General features: G+C 46.9%; 1 protein-coding gene across 1 annotated transcript in view; it reads left to right on the forward strand.

Annotated features, from left to right (window-relative positions):
• KPTN (kaptin, actin binding protein) overlaps positions 1–20,282 on the forward strand; it is a 424,265-nt gene that overhangs the window by 307,360 nt on the left and 96,623 nt on the right. Inside the window, exons 8-11 of the mRNA XM_069644343.1 lie at positions 2,840–2,938; positions 3,069–3,147; positions 12,150–12,285; positions 12,501–12,695. Coding sequence (XP_069500444.1) covers positions 2,840–2,938; positions 3,069–3,147; positions 12,150–12,285; positions 12,501–12,695 — 509 coding nt within the window. The remainder of the gene's footprint in view (positions 1–2,839; positions 2,939–3,068; positions 3,148–12,149; positions 12,286–12,500; positions 12,696–20,282) is intronic.

Consider the following 20,282-nt stretch of genomic DNA (forward strand, 5'->3'; position numbering starts at 1 on the left):
ACGAGATGGAAGCTGCAGAAAACTGTGGGGGAAACCTAGCACATTGCTACCCTAATTTCACAAAGGCTGCAAGAAAACATACAAACATAGGGCTCGCTGCCCCAGAATTCTTCTGGGTGGGGAGAAATGGGTAGGTCTGTCCTGGCTCCTGGGAAACCTGCGCTTTTACTGGGGACATTTACTTTATACAATATTGATTGCACCTACTCTGGTTGCTCCACTTGATAATTTTCTACCTGTTGCTACTATCGTTTTGGGGAAAGGGCAATGCCCCTCACCCTGTGCCTAGACCACAGTTTCTGGTGTCCATCACTTTCAAACTTATATGGAGTTACTTATTGAGAAATTCTGTTGAGAGAGGAGTGACCGCTTCTCTGGCAGGAGATGGTGTGGCTCTAACCAGATCACACCAATATCCACAGCTTCTAACAAACATATCCCCTCCATGGGCTATTGATGATTAGCCAGTACCTTTAAAAGTATACTCCCTATTTTAAGCCGTTGATGCTATTGATCAATGGGTTGAGGCCACTTTGAATAGATGCTTCGTATCGTCTCCCTTTGGAGAGTTGAGACATCCACCTTTGCAGCTCAGCTGTTGTAAAGTGAGGTATCCGGAAACTCAGGTATGTTTCCACATAGGTTGCTCTATTACATTACGTCTTTAGCTACGTCTTAAGTCAGTGTATAAGGAGCAAGACTCACTGGTACCCACCAACCAGGCTAAATCCTTCCAACTACCATGGGTGGAACACCAGTCTCAGAATATTACACATACACATTCTCTTCTTCCCAACTGATGACATCACATTCCACACTGGCTGGAATATGGAAGCGGGTATCACACCAGGCCTTACTGCAAGACTTGAATAATCTGTGGCTCAAAGAGGGGTGGGGCGATTGTTCAGAACTGTTGCATATAACGCATTAGCTCTCCCAATGTTTTTTTGTTGGAACATATGAAACACTAGAATCATCGGCTGTTGTATGTTCCTCTAATGTAGGTGATAGGTGCCACTATTAGATGTTAGGTGCAGAAAGCCTTTCTTTGTAAAACCTTCTCTTCTGGGACAAAGGTTATTTGGAACTAAGATGGGGAAAATTATGGAGCAAGCCAAAGATGATAAATTAGGACTTCTATTCAGGCCCTGCCTTTCTATTTCTGGTTGGCAACAGGTTTAGCACCTTCCTCATTTACCAGGTTATTCTCTAATCAAGATTTAAGGGCCTGATTCCGGGGCAACAATGGGAGTAGTGGTGCTCTATCTAGTACCTGTCCTCGAGTTGTAGTATGCTGCCCATTTAGAAACAGCAGCAGCAATTCTGCCTTTCCGGTCCATCTGGACCCATCTCTGTTAGATGGCCAATTGAGGTCTGTTTACTGGGTTATGTTGTGGGAGAGGCCTGCATTTCCATAAATGTTACTCAGGGATATGTCATAGAGTTCACAAGTGTTCATCTTCGCATTGAGGATAGTCGTAACGCAATGCCGAGATCCCACCAATATGAGAGGCTTGTATTTTGGCTTAAAGGACTGTGTTCTGAAGGGTGCCACTTGGGGGCACTTCTTTGTTCTGAACCTTACCTCTGGTTCCTACACAAAGGGATGGCCATATCCACATGCCATTTATCAGAGGAAGTGATCTTTCCGACCTGTGGCACTATTGATTACTGCAGACCTTCAGACTATCTTGTGGATGATGGTCAAACAGTCCGTCTCTATTTTACCTGCACTGTGCAATTCCGGTTCCTGGGCTGTATTTCTGTTCCCATCGGTCCCTGTCAGAAGGGTAAAGGCTGCCCATGTCTACCTTTATTAATTGTGTGATTTAGCAAGCCATCGCAATTGCATATGCAAAGAATGGGTTGGCTTTGCCCAAAGGATTTGGGGGCAGTCCCCAAGAAACATGGCCCCTTCTTGGCTTACATGGGTGGCAGGGGTGTCTTTGCCTGAGCTTTACTGGGAGGTCACATGAGCCATTTATGTTTCTGAAAAATTACTGCCTCGTTGTTGGGGCCTCAGGAGTAGCGATCTTCAGCATGGCTGTGATGCAGTATGCTTTGTGATGGATCTGTGTTTCCATAGTGAATGTATTCATACAGCATTCACTAGTCTGTCTCACTGTTGCTGCAGTGGCAGACCACTTGGTACATCTTCCAATTGTTTGGACTGTGAAGAGGGACGAGGGGATAATTCCCTGGTTACTCAACAGTAAGTTTCCTGACTCTGAATCATAATCTTCCTTGTCCCAGTTTTCCTTCATGCCCTCCAATACCCCAGTGAGCACTTACGCAAAGTTGCACTTGAGAAAAGTGAGCAATACTTACAGGAAGAGCCACGCTGGGGTGAAATTACATGTACTGCCTGCGGAGGTGGGGCCTCTCCAGAAGGTAATTTAAAAATACTGCTTTGTGGTAGAATGGTCATGGGAGGCAAGTGCCCCATGTTGTTTTGACGCGAAGGAGAAAGAGTAGGACTCTGATTAATCAAGATTAGCAGTAGGTAATGGGGGCATTGGTGCTTTCTCGTGATTTGAGAGCAGTTTCCCTTACAACGTTGTTACCCTCTGAACAATGTAGAACTCTGAATGTGATAATGCTCATTGGAGAATCTGTATAACAAATACTGCATAGAAAATTGGTTCTTGAAGCTGCTCAGCTGACAGCCAAGACTAACTCAGATCTACAACCATCATGAAATAAACAGGAATAAAGCTAATAGTGGTGTTCTACCAGACCTCTAAATATCAGAAAGTTCTTGCACACCACAAGAGGTTATGGGTTGATGGCCTATGAGAACTGTATATATATATATTCTAATATTATTTTATGTTTGCAGTGGTGTTGCAGAGCTGGAATATTCAGCAGGATGGTCCCATCTCCAGAGTCATCGTCTTTACTTTGCCTTCCTACTGGGAGACTGAGCAGGTGCAAGAAGGTAATGCGGGCACATGGTGGCGGAGTAGGAGGTTTTCCTAGGTAGTGCAATATTCATTGTGTTTCAGTGTACTATGTTTTCTTTGCTTAGTGAAGCCCCTGACCTGGTTCTACATTGTATATTCCTGCAGGGGGATCTGGGGAAGAGAAGGAACCTGAGGACTACAGTGTTTTAGTTGCTAGCACTATTGAACTGTCTGTGGTGTACAGGTGAGCAATACATGTCCTCTTTCTTTAGGTTATGTGATGGGTGAACATTTGCAAGATTGCTCTCCGGAAAGCAGACAAGGAAAGGCTTTGTTTATATAAACTGATATTTTCATGAGGGAACCTGATAACCGTTTTATCGCAAATTACACCGTCTTACATATCCTACAGAAGAATTGTGCCTAAAAAGGCCCCCGCTAGCTCAACTCGTGTACAAGGAAATAGATGTTTTGTTAAACTGCCTGTGCAGCAGCTCTACCTTCAGTTGTTCCCAATTTTGTAATGCATCGAAGGGTGCTTGAATTACCAGTGAGATTTGTTTTGTTTGTACAAACTGTCTCCGTTTCATGTTGTAAACTTTTTTGTAATGGTAAGTGGCCCTGAAAGCATTTGCATTTCCTTTTATTTGATTTTCTTGCTACATCATTGTTTTTATTCATCGCTCTTCAGGCTTTAAGTTATTTAAAGTTGCCCTTGTTTCATTTTGTTCATAATTCATTCCTTTGTATTAAAGATTGTTGAATCAGTAGTTTGTGTACCATAATGATTAGGCTGATTTTGCATTCTTTAAAGGAAAATTAATTTATGGAAAAATAAATTGTTGCTGCAATTATCCAAAGTACTGAAGAACAGAAAAATAGTACAATGGTAGAAACATGCTGGCCACTAGACTCCAAATCAGCACCGTTTGTAAAATAGTATATTTTAATTCTTAGTTCCGGACATTATTAATGTATCAAGTGTTTGTATTCAGCAATGATTATAAGGCACCACTGAACTATTAAAGCATATGTAGCAGTTGGTCACAATAACATTCTAAGATAATATGAGGATCATTAAATTAGAAAGGAGGCCAATGTTGAAATAGGTTTTGATAAATGTGAACAACGCAATTATTTTCTTTTTTAAACTTTAGATTTTTATTAGCATTTTAACATTCAGAAACAAGGACCACGTTTACATGTTATTTTGAAGCTTTGCCAGTCCTCTTAAACAAAACATTTCCTCTCCATCCTCCCCCCTCCCTCCCTTCATCAGACAAACCACTGTGGTTTCTTGTGCAACGTAAATCAAACCATTCGGTGATTCTTCACTGTGAGTCCTGTTCCCCCTCTGGGACATTGTTCCGAGTCTTTGGATTCATATTTAGTATATCGCCCTTCTGGGCCATAGTCTGTTATAGTGTTGGGCCCGTTTTAGGCCACCTATCTCATACAACCGTACGACCCTACCCCTTACTATTCAGGAGATCCCTCCTTCCTGCCACTTTTTTGTGCCACCCCACTCCCCTCCTCAAAGGTTCAGAACCACTCCAACCCTAATGCACCTTCCATCCCCATTTCTGTCTGACCCATCCCAGGCTGCCCTGAATGTGCCTGACTCATCGTTCACTAGAGCCGTCAGCCTATCCATCAAGAACATATTTTTCAATTTATTCAACCAGTCATTTTTGTTTGGAATTGTTGGACTTTTTCACTTTTGGGCCAGGGCCACCCTCCCCTCCCCTCCCCACCCACATTCTGGGGTACCCATGCGTCTCAGTGTCTCTGCGGTATTTCCATTAACATTGTTATCGGGTCTTGCGGGAGTGATTCCCCTAAAACCTCCTCCATCCACCCCTGTAGGTTCTCCCAATATGCCTGTACATGTGGACAGTGTGACCACATATGTCCTCTCAAGCCAATCTGGCCGCACCCCTTCAGGCACTGTGGGGATACCCCAGCTAACATCTTAGATATCTTGAGCGGGTCTCTATGCCATCCCTGAAGTACCTTGAAATTGTGTTCCATATCGGCGTAAAGAAATTCCCATGGAATGCTATATTATATACCGTGCCCCACACCACCTCTGTGAGTTTCCCCCGCCAGCTCGTTCCAATATCGTGAAACCCTTGCCTATCTTTCTTGTCGCTGATATTCATGACTTTGTGCAATTTGGACACCATCCCTTTATGGGAGCTGGCTTAATCCACGACTTTCTCGAACAGGGTTAACGGTCTCTTGAATTTCACTCCCCATGGTCATTCAGGAGTCCCCTCAACCGGAGGTATTCAAATACTGTGACTTTACCAGCACCTAAGACGTCTACCCCTGCCTCGTACGTTTGGAGTTCTCCCTCTTGGAACAGCTGTCACACCCTTTCCAGTCCTCTCTCTGACCATTTATGCATGTTGCGGAAACCCCTTTCTCCCAATCTCACCATGGGACCCCACAGTGAGACCATTGGGGAGGGCCATGTTGATAAGTTCTCTGATTGTTTGCCCCCCCCCCCTCCACAGGGCCTACAGAACTCCTAGGGTGGGGATGATCGAATAGTCTGTCCGGTATATCCTTATGAGGTGCCCACAAAAGATCCCTCACCTTGACCGGGTGCACGTCCATATCCTCTAGGTAGGTCAAGTACGTACCCATTTCATCTCGCATATGTTTCAGTAACACCCTAAACTGGGCTGCTTTGTAGTATAGTCGGAAGTCTGGGAGGCCGAAGCCCCCCCCCCCACTCCCCCCTGTGGAGGGTAAGAGTGGATTGCTTGGTCCTTGGGGTCTTGCCTTGCCATATACATTTTTGCACGGCTGTCTGGAGTTCTTTAAAGGTGGATTCTGGTACCGTTGTGGGGAGGGCTGTAAACAGGTACAATAGTCTCGGCAGGACAGTCATCTTTACCGCCGTCATACGGCCATACCATGATAGGATCATGTTGCCCCACCGATTCAAATCTGTGAACAGCAACGGGTCAAAGTTAGCTGTTGCCAGAGCCATTAGGTTTCTGGTCACTTGTACTCCCAGATATTGGATTGCGGGGTCTAGGAGCAGCCCGGATCGATTGCTTGAAGTGGCAGCAGCATAAATTTGGATTTGTCATTTTTAAACCAGAAAAGGCTCCAAAGGTATCGATTTATTGAGAGCAGGACCGGGAATCTCGAGGAGGGTTCCACAAGGTATCCCAAGATATCCGCAAACAGGGAAAGTTTGAATTCAACCTGACCCCTTTGAATCGCTGTATTCTTGGGTGGTTCCTCACGGCTATCGCCAGAGGTTTCATTGTGGGAGCATATAATAAGGGGGATAGAGGGCACCCCTGTCTCGTACCCCTTGTAAGGCTGAAGGGAGCCGTGAGTTCCCCATTCACTTGCACTCTCGCAGTAGGAGCCCTATACAAAGCTCTCACCCACTCTCATGTTTTCCCCAAATCCCATTTTCAGTAGGAGAAACGCCATATAACTCTACTCCACTCTGTCAAAGGCTTTCACTGAGTCGAGGGAAAGCAGGCTGGCATTAAGATCCGCCGCCTGCGCATACTGTACCAGATCAATAGTCTTCTGGATATTATCCGACCCCTTGTGCCCTTTAATGAAGCTGGCCTGGTCTCTGTGGACCAAGCGGGCATAATCCCCTCCATCCTCTTACCAAGCACCTTCGCTAAGATTTTGACATCCGTGTTTAAACGAGGTATTGGACAGTAGGAGGAGCACTTTGTTGGGTTTTTACTCTCCTTTGGCAGTACCACTATGATGGCCCCCATTATTGTTTCGGGCCGATCGTCCCCCTCGAGAACTGCATTAAAGACCTTGGCTAGGTGTGGGGCCAGGGTGGAGCGATATATACGTTGTAAAACTTCACAGAAAACCCGTCCTCATAACCCCTTCATTCCCTTTATTACCTCGACTATTTCCTCCTCCGATACGGGGGCCTCTAGTCCTTCGGTCTTGTCCCGCGTTAGGCCCGTTATACGTAACCTAGTTAGAAAGTCCTCTATAAGGGCTTCATTGCCATTAAATTCTGATTTGTACAGCCGTTCATAGTACTGCTAAAAGGCCCCCCTATACCCACGGTGTCATGTCTCAATGCCCCTCTTCAGTTTTCATGGCTTTAAGCATTTTACTTTTCTGGGACTCCCTCAGGTTCCATGCCACTAATATATCTTCCCTATCTCCTTTTTCATAGTATTTTTGTTTGAGGAAAAAGTAGGGGTTCTTTTCGGTCTTGCTCAACAAAAAATCCTTAAATTGGATCTTATACTGGTCTAGGGCCACAGCTTGCTCAGGGGTGATGGAACCGCCGGACACTAGTCCCTGATGGATTTCTGCTATTATTTCTCGTATGATCATTTCGTGGTTGTCCCTTTCATTATTTTCTTGCGCCCCTACTTTTATTAGGACCCTGCGTATGGTTGCCTTAAATGCGTCCCATAGAATCTCTGGTCTGCCCTCCCCATTATCATTCAGTTCAAAGTATTCTACTTCTGTTTTCCAACACCATTTGGGCTGTTGCTGTGTCCTTCAAAAGGCTGTCGTTACATTTCCACCTCCCCAATCGCCGGCGACCCATACCTCCCCTCAGTGTGACCTTTATACAGGTCATGATCGGACCACAGGACCGGGTCCACCCTTAAGTCTTGTGTGTGCACTATCCTCCAGGATGTAGTCAATCCTTGAAAATGTTTCATATGTTTTTGAATAATATGTGTAAGGGGGATCCCCCATGGCCGAGCTAGGGAGTGTGGGAGTGTGTCCATTAGGCTCAGATCGTGATTAATTCTACGGAAACTCTGGGATGTGGAGTCGTCTGCTGCTATAGGTACCTGTAATGTCCTTCTTTTCCTGTCTCTCGTAGGGTCTATTCCCATATTGAAATCCCCTGCCACTATGAAGGTACCCTCCCCAAATAGTCTTAATTTGTCCCTAGAACGGCGCTTGACCCTTGTTCGGGCCATAAATCACTCCCATTGTGAGTGGGGTTCCCTGTAATTCTCCTCTAATGAACAAATATGGGCCCTCTGGGTCCTTAAGTGAAGTCCAGATCATTAGCCATTACAATCAGCACTCCCCTCTTTTTGGTTTTGTAAGAGGCATGGTACACTTCCCCTATCCCTCCACCATGAATGCACGGTTCCTTTCCCCTCACCCAATGGGTTTCCTGGAGAAAGAGCAGGTCTAATTTTGCACGCCTGAATTCTCTGCCCACAAGGGATCTCTTTGTGGCTGAGTTAATTCCCCTGACGTTTAGGGAGCCAATCTCCAGGACGGGCAGTTCATCAGCTATTGCAATGTATGGGTGCTTCTCTTACCCCAACCTCGTTAAGTATCCCTGGGATGTCCCTATATCCAGTTTAACCACGCCATTGCCCTGTTACTGGGACTTGCTGTGTGCTTGCAACCACCAACACCACTCCCCCCGCCCCCCATCCCCTGGACCAACTCTCCCCCTCGGGTGGATCCTATCCCCAGCTGTCCCCCCTTTCCAACTACCAAACCCCTAGTCCCTTCCCTCCGTTTCCCCCTCCCCCAGTCAATGGGTTCAACCATTCCTGGTGCTTGACTGGACCACCAGTTTGCCCACTTCCTCAGGGCCCTTCCTCATAGACACCTCACGAATAGAGCCCTCACGTTCCCCCCTTCTAAGATCCCTTTTCCCCTCCCTCCCCCCACCACCCATGGTTCCCCATATTGATTGTCACTTTTCTAACATATCACTCTACGGTGCACCCCCCATACTTGCTGTTATCAGTGGGTGCGAGCCATCTCATGGGTCATATGCTGGTACTGATTCCTGCGCCCAGCCTGCGTCCTTCAGACCGCGTTGGAGCTTCCTGGGCCGTCATTGTGGGGTGGTGAGGGAGTGTTCAGTTTCTTAAACTTTCTCTAGCCCGGGATCCGTCTCCTGTCCTTTGTGTTTCCTCTCCCGTTTTTTGCTCCCACTGCTTCCCTGGTGGGCTGTCTCTGGACCTCTGCAATGTCCACATACTCTTGGATTGCCCCTTTGATGTCGTTTTCGGTGACCAGTTGTGATCTTTGGCCTATGTATTCAAAGGAAAGCGAGAAGGGGTAACCCCTACTGTATCGGATGCTCTTCTCTCGTAGGCATTGTATCAGTGGGCCGCACAGCCATCGTCTGGCCAGGGTAAATGCAGAAAGGTCCTGAAAGATCGATATTCTTGCATTTTTGTACGTGATGGTGTTGGCTTTCCTGGCTTCCTCCAAAATGTTCACCTTCTTCGCATAGTAGTGGAAACGAACAAGGATGGAGCGAGGCCCTCCAGCTCGGCCTCACCGCCCTATGTGCCCCATCTATCGTGGGATCCGTCGTTGCATCGTTCCCAAACAGGAGGCGGATCACATCTTTGACGTTTGACATATGTCCCTCTCTATCTCCCCTTCCACCGAAGAACCACAGGTTGTTTCTCCTTTCCCTGTTCTTAAAATCGTCCATTTGCAGGGCCCTCTCCTCATTCTTTCTTTCCAGGGTGGACAGTCTGGTGTCGCTTTCTCCGGTGTCGATCTCCGTTTCAAGGATGTCGACTGATGACTGGTTGGCCCCCAGTTCCTCCTGCCTATATTCTACCTTATCCATTCTCTGGTCCATTTTCTGTAGCCTGTGCCCAATGTGGACATGGAGTCTTCTGCCTGTTCCCTGGTCCGATCCATTCTTCTGCCCGGGTCCGGATTGCCTCAACACCCTGTAACCCCCTGGTAGCAGAATTCCTGCAATGTCTCCCTCCAACTCATTCAGCTTTACCCCCTCCCCACCCCCTGCTGCTGGTGCTTTTGGTGTGTAGAGGCCGGCTGGGCGGGGTGGTCCCTCCCACCCCCTCTCGGGTGCGACAGTTCCCATCCCTCTCCGCTCTCCTCTCTGAGAGTGAAGTGGCATGGTGTTTGGCCCCTACCTAGGTGGGCACACGCCCCAGAGATGGTTCCTGGGGGCCTTCAACTTCACCGGTTTCTCTTGCTGCTGCTAGTGTCCCATGAGGCCTACGGGGGCAGGGGGTCTCCACTCCGGCTTTTTCTGTCTTGCCTGTTATTGGTAGGGGGGTCAGTTCCCTCTGTTCCAAGGGCCCAAGCTCCATCTCTTGCCCGCTGTGCTGTCCTTCAGGCTTACTGCCCGGGGCCACTGGGTGTTTGTAGCTCGTGGGGGGGGAGGGGATAGTGTGCCATTACCCCTTCTTCCCTTCCTCAGGTTCAAGTTAGGTCGACTATCGCCAGTTCCTGTGCTGTCCCTCAGGTCCCGGACCCCCCGTTGGTGGCATCTATGCAGGGCGGTAGACTCCCCAGGAACTGGTCCCGGGGGCCCTCACCCCAAGCGGCTCCACTTAACTTTCCTCAAGCCCCCGGGTGTGAAGATGGGGGGGGGGTGTGCACCACTCTGGACCTCACTCCCCGAAACGTCCTCTTGGTCTTCTCCTCGCCTGGCGGTTCCCTTAGAGGGTCAGATCCATACTGCAGGCCCTCCCCGAGGCAGACACACGTCCCAGAGGCGAGCCCGGGTGCCCTCACCCCTGCCCAAGTCCCCTGTGTGGATTAGGCTCCAATTGCCAACCCCCCCCCTTAGTTTGGCTGGGTGGGTGCAGTTAGCCCCTCCTGCAAATCTTTTCTGACTATTGGGGGGCATGTTACCTCCCCGTAGCCTGTTTACGGGGTTCTCCCTCTTGGTGAGGCCTGCACCTACTTCGTTTCTGGTGGGGGACGCTCAGGCTTCCCAGCGTTGTTGGCTGTCCCCCTCCTCCTTGCCGCTATGTCTTGTGTTTTCCTGTGGGGTTGCCCACTTCATATAGTTTGTGTTTCCCCTGGGTGGGGAGATGCATTCCCCTGTTCCCCTCCTGGGGCTAGCTCACCACCTCCAGAGGCACCCCCAGAGGGATCACCCGCCTCCCGGGTGCTCCCGGGGCTTCCTGTCCTTGCATCCTGCCTGCAGGGTGGCCCTCACCTGATCTGCGTGGCAGATGTCCTGCTTCTCCCCGCCTCTCTGAATGTCTGCGCCTCCGCGGGTTGAAGGGCCATGCGGTGCAGAGCTGACACATGTCCCAGCACTGTTATTCTGCGGGAGGGGGGACTCCTCCCTCAGACGGCCGGCCCTCCTCAGCTTGCCGGCTGCCCGGATGTTAGTGGGGCGAACTCCCCTCCCAGCCTCTCTCTGGTTCTCTTACCTTTGCCCCCCCACAGCCTGGAGCCAACCGCCGTTTCACTGCCGCACTCAATGTGGTGAGCCCCTCCACCAGGCGACCCATCTCTCCTGCGCTTGCCGACGGCCCCGCTGCTGGATGAGGGGGGTCCTCACCTTCCTTCACTTTTGCCTCTGTGCCCTGGAGCCTCACAGTGGGGGGACAGCTCAGCCTCTCCTCATGCTCCTCCGTCCCTCCTGTACTGGCTCCTCTGTGCCGCTTGTGCTTCACCGCGCAGTGCTCTCGTCGTGTAACCCTTTCGTTTTCGGCCTCTGCAACTTCGGCCATATCTTCGTTCTGGAGGCGCGTTTTCACCCGCTCTTTCACCCTGAAGTGCCCCGGCGCTCCTCTTCCTGGGGTGGGTAAATTACTTTAGAGGGGACTTCAAGGTGGGGGCTCAATCCCTTTTTGCCAGACCCTGGAAGGGGAGAGCTATGCAGATGCTACTTCTATCTGCGCGCCCCCTGGTGGCCTCCCATTTATTTTGTATGTATCAATGTATCGATGCCTAGAGATGTCTGAACGGCACTTTACAACTAGATCATTAAATAAATCGCTTAACTTAAAGTGAAAGAAAATTTACCATAACTCTAAAGGGTTTAGCTCTTGTTGGAATCTGACTACTTTCTATGGTGTAAGTGAATGGTTCTTTGTGACAATACGGTAGAATTGTTAACAGCCATTTCTTTCTCTGGGACACAGTTTTATTAATATATTCAAGTCTAGCCCACTGCCCCCTTCAGAGAAAGCCAAATGCTCACCTAAGGTGGTTACGCACTTATTGTCGGGTGATTAAAAATTGCATCCACCCCATTGTTAGTTTTATGGAGTATTTGCAGGGTCCTACAGCGAGCACCAGCTGTGAAAGATAGCTTTTGGAGTAAGATTTACTCAGCCACCCATGCTCTGCACAATAAGCCACTCTGTGATTTTTGGATATTTGGTTTTCTTATCAAGACTTTGTTGGGCCGCTAAATGTATAGTTTTCCTCAGTGTATCAAAAGGTAGATTCTAGTGTAGCTCAAATCCTAGAGGTATGCTTTCACAGGGTGTATTATTGTGCTTACAGGAATGTTCTGAAGTGTGGATTGCAGGACCAGCTGGTTTTGCCAGAGAGTGACCAGTACGACAGTGTCTTGTGCGCTTTGGTCACAGATATCGATTTTGATGGCGTTGGGGAGATTCTGCTAGGCACCTATGGGCAGGTATGGCTTTGGCTCTTTAACTTTCTATACCACCCACCCCTCCTCCCAGCCCGGCAGAAGAATTATGTAAAATGGCACACTTCTTGTGGGGGTCTCATGCTTTTTGGGGCTTATGAAAGTGTTGAGTAAGTGATTGTTTTTTTTTTCTGTCCACACATATAAGCTTGCCAATGCGCACACACTCTTCTCATTTCCTTTTCTTTTAACTCCCCCAGGAACTCCTGTGTTACAAGTACTGGAGCTCAGGAGACTCTGGGTTTGACTCATCATGCCAGTCAAATGGGGAGTTTCACTTACTTTGGAAGCGGAGTTTCTCAAGCCCTTTGCTTTCCATGGTGTATGTTGACCTGACCTGCGATGGACTGTGTGAGCTGGCCGTGGTGTCCCTGAAGGGAATGCACATCTTGCAGGTAATACTTAGAAGTGATTTGTATTTGTATTTATTTGAGGTAATAAAGCACTTTCACCAAAAAGCTGTACACTATGTCATAGCAGTACAAATAACATAGAGTAAGCAATGAAAAGAAGCAAGAAAGAGAAGGACATACAAAATTAGTTTGAAAGGGTAGAAAGAAGATGAGCTTTAAAACCAGTATAAAAGAGATGCAGTGATTAAGTAGAGCAAATATTTAGAGGGAGAGAATTCTAAAGTTTAGTTATGAGAAGTGAGAAAGGGGGTATCCGAGAGGAGGCACAAGGAGGAGTAGGGATAGCCAGGAGAAACTCTGATTGTGACCGTAAGCAAAGAGTATAAAGGGAAATGAGGGAGGAAAAGTAGGGAGCAGTGAGACCATAGAAGCACTCAAAGACAATAACAAGAAAGTGGTACAAGAGATGAGCGTCAAAGGGTAGAAAAGAAATGGACAGAAGAGACGAGGTGATAGATTTACGTGGGCAAAGGAGAAAGAGAAGTTGAATGAGAGCACTTTAAATAGAACAAAGGCCTGCGAAATCAGAACTAGGAAGACCAACTAAGAGAACAGCACAATTGTCAATACAGGAGAAAGTAAGTGAAAGAAGAAGACATTTGTTAGCAGAGAATGATAGGAAGGGGCAGGCTCGACAGATTGTAAATGTGGAAATCACAGACCGGAGCATTATTGGATATATGAGCAGAAAAGGAAAGAGACAACTCAAATATTTTGTAGAATTTATTAATTGAAATAAAAACCAATTACATACAGTATATATTACAACAAAACAAACCCTAACCATGTAAAACTAGAAAAACGGACAGCACAGAATACTCCTATAATGCACTGCATAGAAAACTGGGTCACATTATTCCACATCTTCATAGATTTGAGGACCATCCTCATTTAACTAATTGGGTCCTAACATACCCTTCGCTTCAGGGCAAATGTTCTGCTTCACTCTGAAGTGAATGATTTAATTTAAAACATGATCTAAATTTGGGTTTGTAATAGGCACACGTTCATTATTAAGAAACTATGTAGAGCGTAGCAGTACTCCAAGTTATATACTGCTTAATCCTAGTTCGAGATGGAAAGCACAGCATGAGGTATATTGAGGAAACCTCCGAATTTTTGCTGTAAAATTGATTTGTATTTTATTTATTTGTATTGCGCACCTGGCCCTGAGGCATCTGGGCGCATTTCTTAAAGTATACATAGGCTACAGAAAATTCAACAATACATGGTACAAAGTTAAAATATTACATGGTACGCAAAGAGGCATAGTAAAGTAAGGTACAATAATGCAAGCAGTAAATTTACAATATGGGTGCAAGATTAGCCTGGCACTTGTGAGTAAGTGCAAGGGTTTTTAGTGATATTCTGTGAGTAACAGGGAGCCAGTGCAGACTGCGTCTAGTGTCAGAGATGTGTAGTTTCCTAGGAATGTTGAGAGCAGCCCTTATGGCGTTATTCTGTATTACCTGTAATTTGTTCATGTTCTTTAGGCTGGTCCCTAAATAGAGGGCATTGCAATAATCATTTTTGGCCGTAATGAGAGTCCTGGCAAGGATAATGCAGTTAACAGCGGTGAAGAACGATCTGCATGCTGTGATGAGTTTGCATGTATAGGCTGATGCCGACGCTACAGCATTAGTTTGTCTCGTAAGAGATAAGGTGGAATCAAGATAGATACCTATCGTTTTTGTGTCATTGGATACCTGTCATGATGCCTGCCCCCAGACATCAGGAGCAAATCCATCTGTCCAGGGGACAGGCACCCAAGAAAACTCAGGAAGGCTGAAAACCCGGCCTAGGGGCCTTGTGGGTTCAGTCCTGGCGCCGCAGGCGCCAGGCTCATATCGCTCTCTTTAAACTGTGCAGGTCATCCTGCAAAAAACTCATTATAGGCCACCGTGAGGCCTAGAAGGGATAACTTTCTTCTAGGAACTATTTTCCTTGGGTGTGGTACTGGAACTCTTTTACATGGGAACTACTTCATGGATGCTATTTAAACCACGCCCGAAGAGCAGCACATGCTTCCCGGTATTCTGCATCTCAGCAGCGTAACGCTCACCATGCCTGCAGCTCTGCACCCAGTCTACAGCCACACCTGTCCCGTGTCTGGACCCGATCCTAGAGAAAAAGAAAGAAGAAGAGAAGATTAGAACGAGAAGATCCATGTCGGTCCTCATCTTCTTCCGAATCGCTGCACCTGTGAGAAAGGGAAAAAACATTTAATCCTGCGTCGCATTGTCAACCGCAGCGCTGTGCCATCAAGTTTCTTCACGAACCAGCGTGGCGTCTGTTGAATCGCCGCTCGAAACATCAGCATCTGTAAAAGCATGAATAAACGAAAGGTGAGCGGGCTCCGCCAAAGAAATTTACTTTTTACCGCAAGATACTTACTTGGAATAATACCGCTCAAGGTATCGTAGGTCATCAGCCTACACTCCTCATTTTCGGAAAAGCGCCAAACCTGCAACGAAAATAGAGAACAATTGGTTAATCTCATATTGGCCAATATTGCTTGCAAGATAGTGCTTGCTACAATACTGACTCTTACCTTGGCGCTACCTCCATCTATCGGAGCCGAACACACTCCTTGGATCATGCTGCATGGGAGAAAGGTATGAGGAGCAAGAGTGAATTACCAGACATTTGAACTCTAAAGAACTATACATTTGGGATTTGCATACAATTTACCTCGGAGTCATTGTTTGTCTGGAACTCTGCCAAATACCTTCGGATCAGTGAAGTTAACTGAATTCTTCGCGCCCCTGCACCCCAACGCAGGATGGAGAGCCCATCTTTCCTAATTATAAGGTGAGACTCAACGAAGGTGAACACTAGGTTGTTTCGGGAAAGATTGTGTTAGTGTTAACCCCTTCTACTGCGGGTGGCTAATTTCCCTTTTACTGCCCTTAGGAAAATCCTCTCACGAGCCAGGCAGACTAAACTGAGTGGGCAAGTGCAGTCGATCATCACTTCTATACGAGTCACACTGGTAGAGACCGCAGTAGTCCAGCTTCGTTCGGCGCCCCTGTGGAATCCAGGTGAGCGTAACAGAACGCGAAGCCTTACCAAAAATCTCCACCCTGGCGTCATGGAGACCTCAGAGACTGACCAATTAGCCCAACTTCTGGGGGAATTTAGGGCAGAAGTGCATTCCTGCCCCACCAAGAGACTAATGCTCTCAGGAGAGAACTGATTGTGTCAAAGGAACATACGGATGATCTCGCCAGGCAATTACTTCAAGCTCAAGCTGGGCACACACCATTACCTGGATTAGGGGTATCTTCAGCCTCAGCTCAATCAAGCAATCCAGTACAAGTGGTTTTACCGGGAACTGTCCATTTAGCACCACCAGAACGCTTTGCGGGGGACCCTAAAAGGTTTGCTGTGTTTATGAACCAGTGCCGCCTGCACTTTTTATGTAGACCTGGGGCCTTTCCGAACGATCAATCAAAAGTGGCCTTCGTACTATCGTATCTCAGTGGAAGTGCAGCCAATTGGTCTATTGCACTGGTCATCCAGGATGACCCCCCTCTTCGGGATTTCCAGGGCTTTCAATTGAGCATGGAGTAGTTATTCGCCCGACATTCTCAAGGCCAATCTTTGGATAACAAACTTTTGTCCTTGCGTCAGGGTAACCAGGATCTGCTGACCTACATCGCAACTTTCAATAGGTTGGTGGTAGAAACCGGATGGCCAGAAGGTAAGCGGATTACGCTATTTCATCGTGGGCTACGAGGTGAGCTAAAAGACGTTTTAGCACAGGTAGTGAACCCACCTCTAGAGTGCGCTGAATACATAGACCTGGTGGGCCAGTTAGATGATAGACTTCAGAACCGAAAGGCTGATCGGGCCAGATTTCGAGAACCGAGTATTGATAAGACCTAAAGACAACGCCATCCCAAAAGGAACGGATGAATCAGAACCCATGCAAATTGGGGGCGGTTAAAGGACCTTTGACCCAAAAAGAAAGAGACAAGAGGAGACAGCTACAATTGTGTTTGTATTGTGGAACCCGGGGCATTTTTTACGGGATTGCCCAGTGAAACCACCTAAGGTGGTAGGAGTCGCCGCCAAGATCAATATTGAATCGGAGCCGGGAAACGACCATGCCCGACAAGCGTAGTGGTCCGCTTGCCAAGCGTGAAGAGGGACACTCATACCTCACACCTAATTATACCAATGGTCCTTATAGATCATCAACAGCCATCCCGTATGCACGCAGTAAGAGCATACATTGATAGCGGAGCCATAGGAAACTATATGGATCTAGAATTGGCTACAAGGATGAACCTATCTCTTTGCGACAAAACCACAACTGATGTAATCACCACCGTCGATGGGACCGAAATAGCTTCCGGTCCAGTGACTCATTCAACGATTGAGATGACACTGTTGGGTCAAGATGGGCACTGAGAAAACATTGAGTTTTACTTAATCAAAGCCCCACAGTTCCAAATAATTCTGGGAATGCCATGGTTGGAAACTCATAATCCTTGTATTAATTGGCGTGAAAAAAGAGTCACCTTTTCGGAATGTGCACACACTTGTTATCCTGAAAAATCCTTGATAAAAAAACTGGTTACGATCACGAATCCGACAACTCAGTTACCCCATGAATACCAGGACTTTCAGGATGTTTTCCAGAAAGACCAAGCCAACACGTTACCACCCCACCGATCATATGATTGCCAAATTGACCTCCTACCTGGCGCTCAAATTCCATGCAGTAGAATCTACGCCCTCACAGAACCCGAGAATCTTCATTTACGGCAATATTTGGATCAGTACCTAGCTAATGGCTTCATTCGCCCATCCAAGTCTCCGGCAGCATCAGCTTTGTTCTTCGTTCCTAAAAAAGAAGGGGACCTCAAAACTTGTATTGGCTATCGCGCATTAAATCAAATAACGGTAAAAAACCGATACCCATTGCCCCTGATCCCAGAATTACTGGACCAAGTGAAAGATGCTCGAATCTATACTAAATTGGACCTCCGAGGGGCGTATCATCTGGTATGCGTAAAAAAGGGCGACGAATGGAAGACCGCCTTCCGTACCAAATACGGTTTGTTCGAATACCAGGTGATGCCCTTTGGGCTTTGCAACGAACCAGCAGCGTTCCAGTACTTTATGAACGATGTCCTTCGCAAACTCATTGACGTCTGTGTCGTGGTATACATAGACAATATCTTAGTATACTCATCATCTGAACAAGACCATGTGAAACATGTTTGTGCAGTATTAGAAAAACTACACCAGCATAAACTATATGCAAAATTAGAAAAGTGTTTTTTAAATACCTCTGAGGTCGAGTTTCTTGGGTTTATCCTGACCCCAAAAGGAGTTCGAATGGATTCACGAAAGGTGGATGCAATCCTCAAGTGGCCTTCACCTACCTCGATTAAAGGGGTACAGATTAAGCTTGTATTTGCTAATTTTTACAGCAGATTCATTCCTGATTTTTCACATATTATACACCCCATCACAGCTTTATTGTGGAAGAATAAACGTTTCCTGTGGTCAGAAGAAGCAGAAAGGGCCTTCAAAGACCTAAAACAGAAATTTACTTCAGCTCCTGTTTTAAAGCACCCACGCCCAGAACTTTCGTACGTGGTTGAAACTGATGCATCCAGTTTGGCCATGGGAGCTGTCCTTTCCCAAAAAGATCCTGAAACTGGTCAACTTCACCCGGTGGCGTTCTGGTCGTGGAAATTTTCAGCACCTGAGATAAACTATGCTGTTGCCGACAAAGAACTACTGGCCATCAAGTCGGCATTCAAAGCCTGGCGGCATTATCTTCTCGGAGCTCGACGCACCATCACAGTAATCACAGATCACAGGAACTTACAATATTTAAAGACCGCCAAGGCTCAATCGTCACGCCATCTTAGATGGGCCTTGTTTTTTGCGGAATATGATTTCGTGATCACTTACTGACCTGGTTGTCTTATCTCGTATCGGAATGGGAGAAGCATATACGAACCCAGAACCTGTACGCATAATTTCAGAAAGAAGAATCTTTGGAATAACAACTTTACGGACTCTGAGCGATGTCCATAAAAAGATTCAGCAACTTTTCGACCCAGCAGCCTTGCAAGACTGGTCAAACAAGGGCATAGATTATTCAGTCATTGATCACCTACAATACTATCAAGGACGTCTTTACCTACCAAGTAAAGAGTTGCAAGAATATGTTATCTCCAATTATCATGAGTCTTTGGTAGAAGGGCATCCTGGAATCACTAAAACCGAAGCCAAAATCAAGAGACAATTCTGGTGGCCTACTTGGCGGAAAGACATTAAGGCGTTTGTACTATCTTGTGGCATTTGTGCCCAAAATAAGACCCAGAAAAAGAAACCAGCAGGTCTATTACAACCTTTGGACATCCCACCTACACCTTGGCGTACCTTATCCCTTGATTTCATCACAGACCTTCCCCCATGTAATGGGTACAACACCATTCTAGTAATAGTGGATCTTTTTTCCAAAATGGGCCATTTCATTCTGTTAAAGGGTCTACCTTCAGCCTCGACCTTGGCCAAAGAATTTCTAGAACACATAGTCCGAATACACGGATTCCCCTCCGTACTGGTTTCAGACCGGGGAAGTCGGTTAATTTCGCAATTTTGGAGGAAATGCTGTCAATTGGCTCAAATTGATGTAAGACTTTCAACCAGCCACCATCCACAAACCGATGGTCAGACCGAGAGGACCAACCAAAGGCTAGAGCAATATCTACGGTGCATGCTACACCAATCCTAAGGCAACTAGAAAGATATTTTGTGGATATCCGAATATGCCTACAACAATTCATTGCACTCTGGGACAGGACAAAGCCCATTTTACACTATATATGGACGGCATCCTCGAACCTCTGAACTCGACCCTCCTCAACACTTAGAGATGCCTGCCGTGAGCAATCTACACGCCACTATAACACAGGCTTTCAAGAGAGCAACTGAACATTTGAGACAGGCAAAAGAAAGGTACGAGAAAACCGCTGATCAACATAGGAGCGAGGCTCCGAAATACCAGATTGGAGACCAAGTTTGGCTAGCTTCTAAACATATACCTTTTAAAGGGGACTTGCACCTTTTAACCCCAGGTATTTGGGACCTTACAGCCACGGGATTGATATTGGCCTTAATGGTGTAAGATTGGAGTTACCATCAAATATGCGCGTTCATCCAGTCTTTCATGTTTCACTTTTAAAACCAGTACAGCCGGGGACAAGACTAACAAAAACCCCAAACCCCATCCTAATAGACGGAGAACCAGAATTTGAAGTAAAAAATATTTTGGACTCAAAGATGGTCAAATCAAAACTTTATCTAATTGATTGGAAAGGTTATGGTCCACAAGAAAGATCATGGGAACCAAGTGACAATATCCATGCACCTCGACTGGTGAAACGGTTCCACCGGAATTTCCCAGACAAGGCGGGGTCAGCAAGGAGAACCACCTTAGGAGGGGCCTTGGGGGGGGGGGGGGAGTGCTGTCACGATGCCTGCCCCCAGACATGAGGAGCAAATCCATCTGTCCAGGAGACAGGCACCCAAGAAAACTCA

The sequence above is a fragment of the Ambystoma mexicanum genome, chromosome 2p (genome assembly GCF_040938575.1).
Source record: "Ambystoma mexicanum isolate Mex_15411 chromosome 2p, UKY_AmexF1_1, whole genome shotgun sequence".
Lineage (NCBI taxonomy): Eukaryota > Metazoa > Chordata > Amphibia > Caudata > Ambystomatidae > Ambystoma > Ambystoma mexicanum.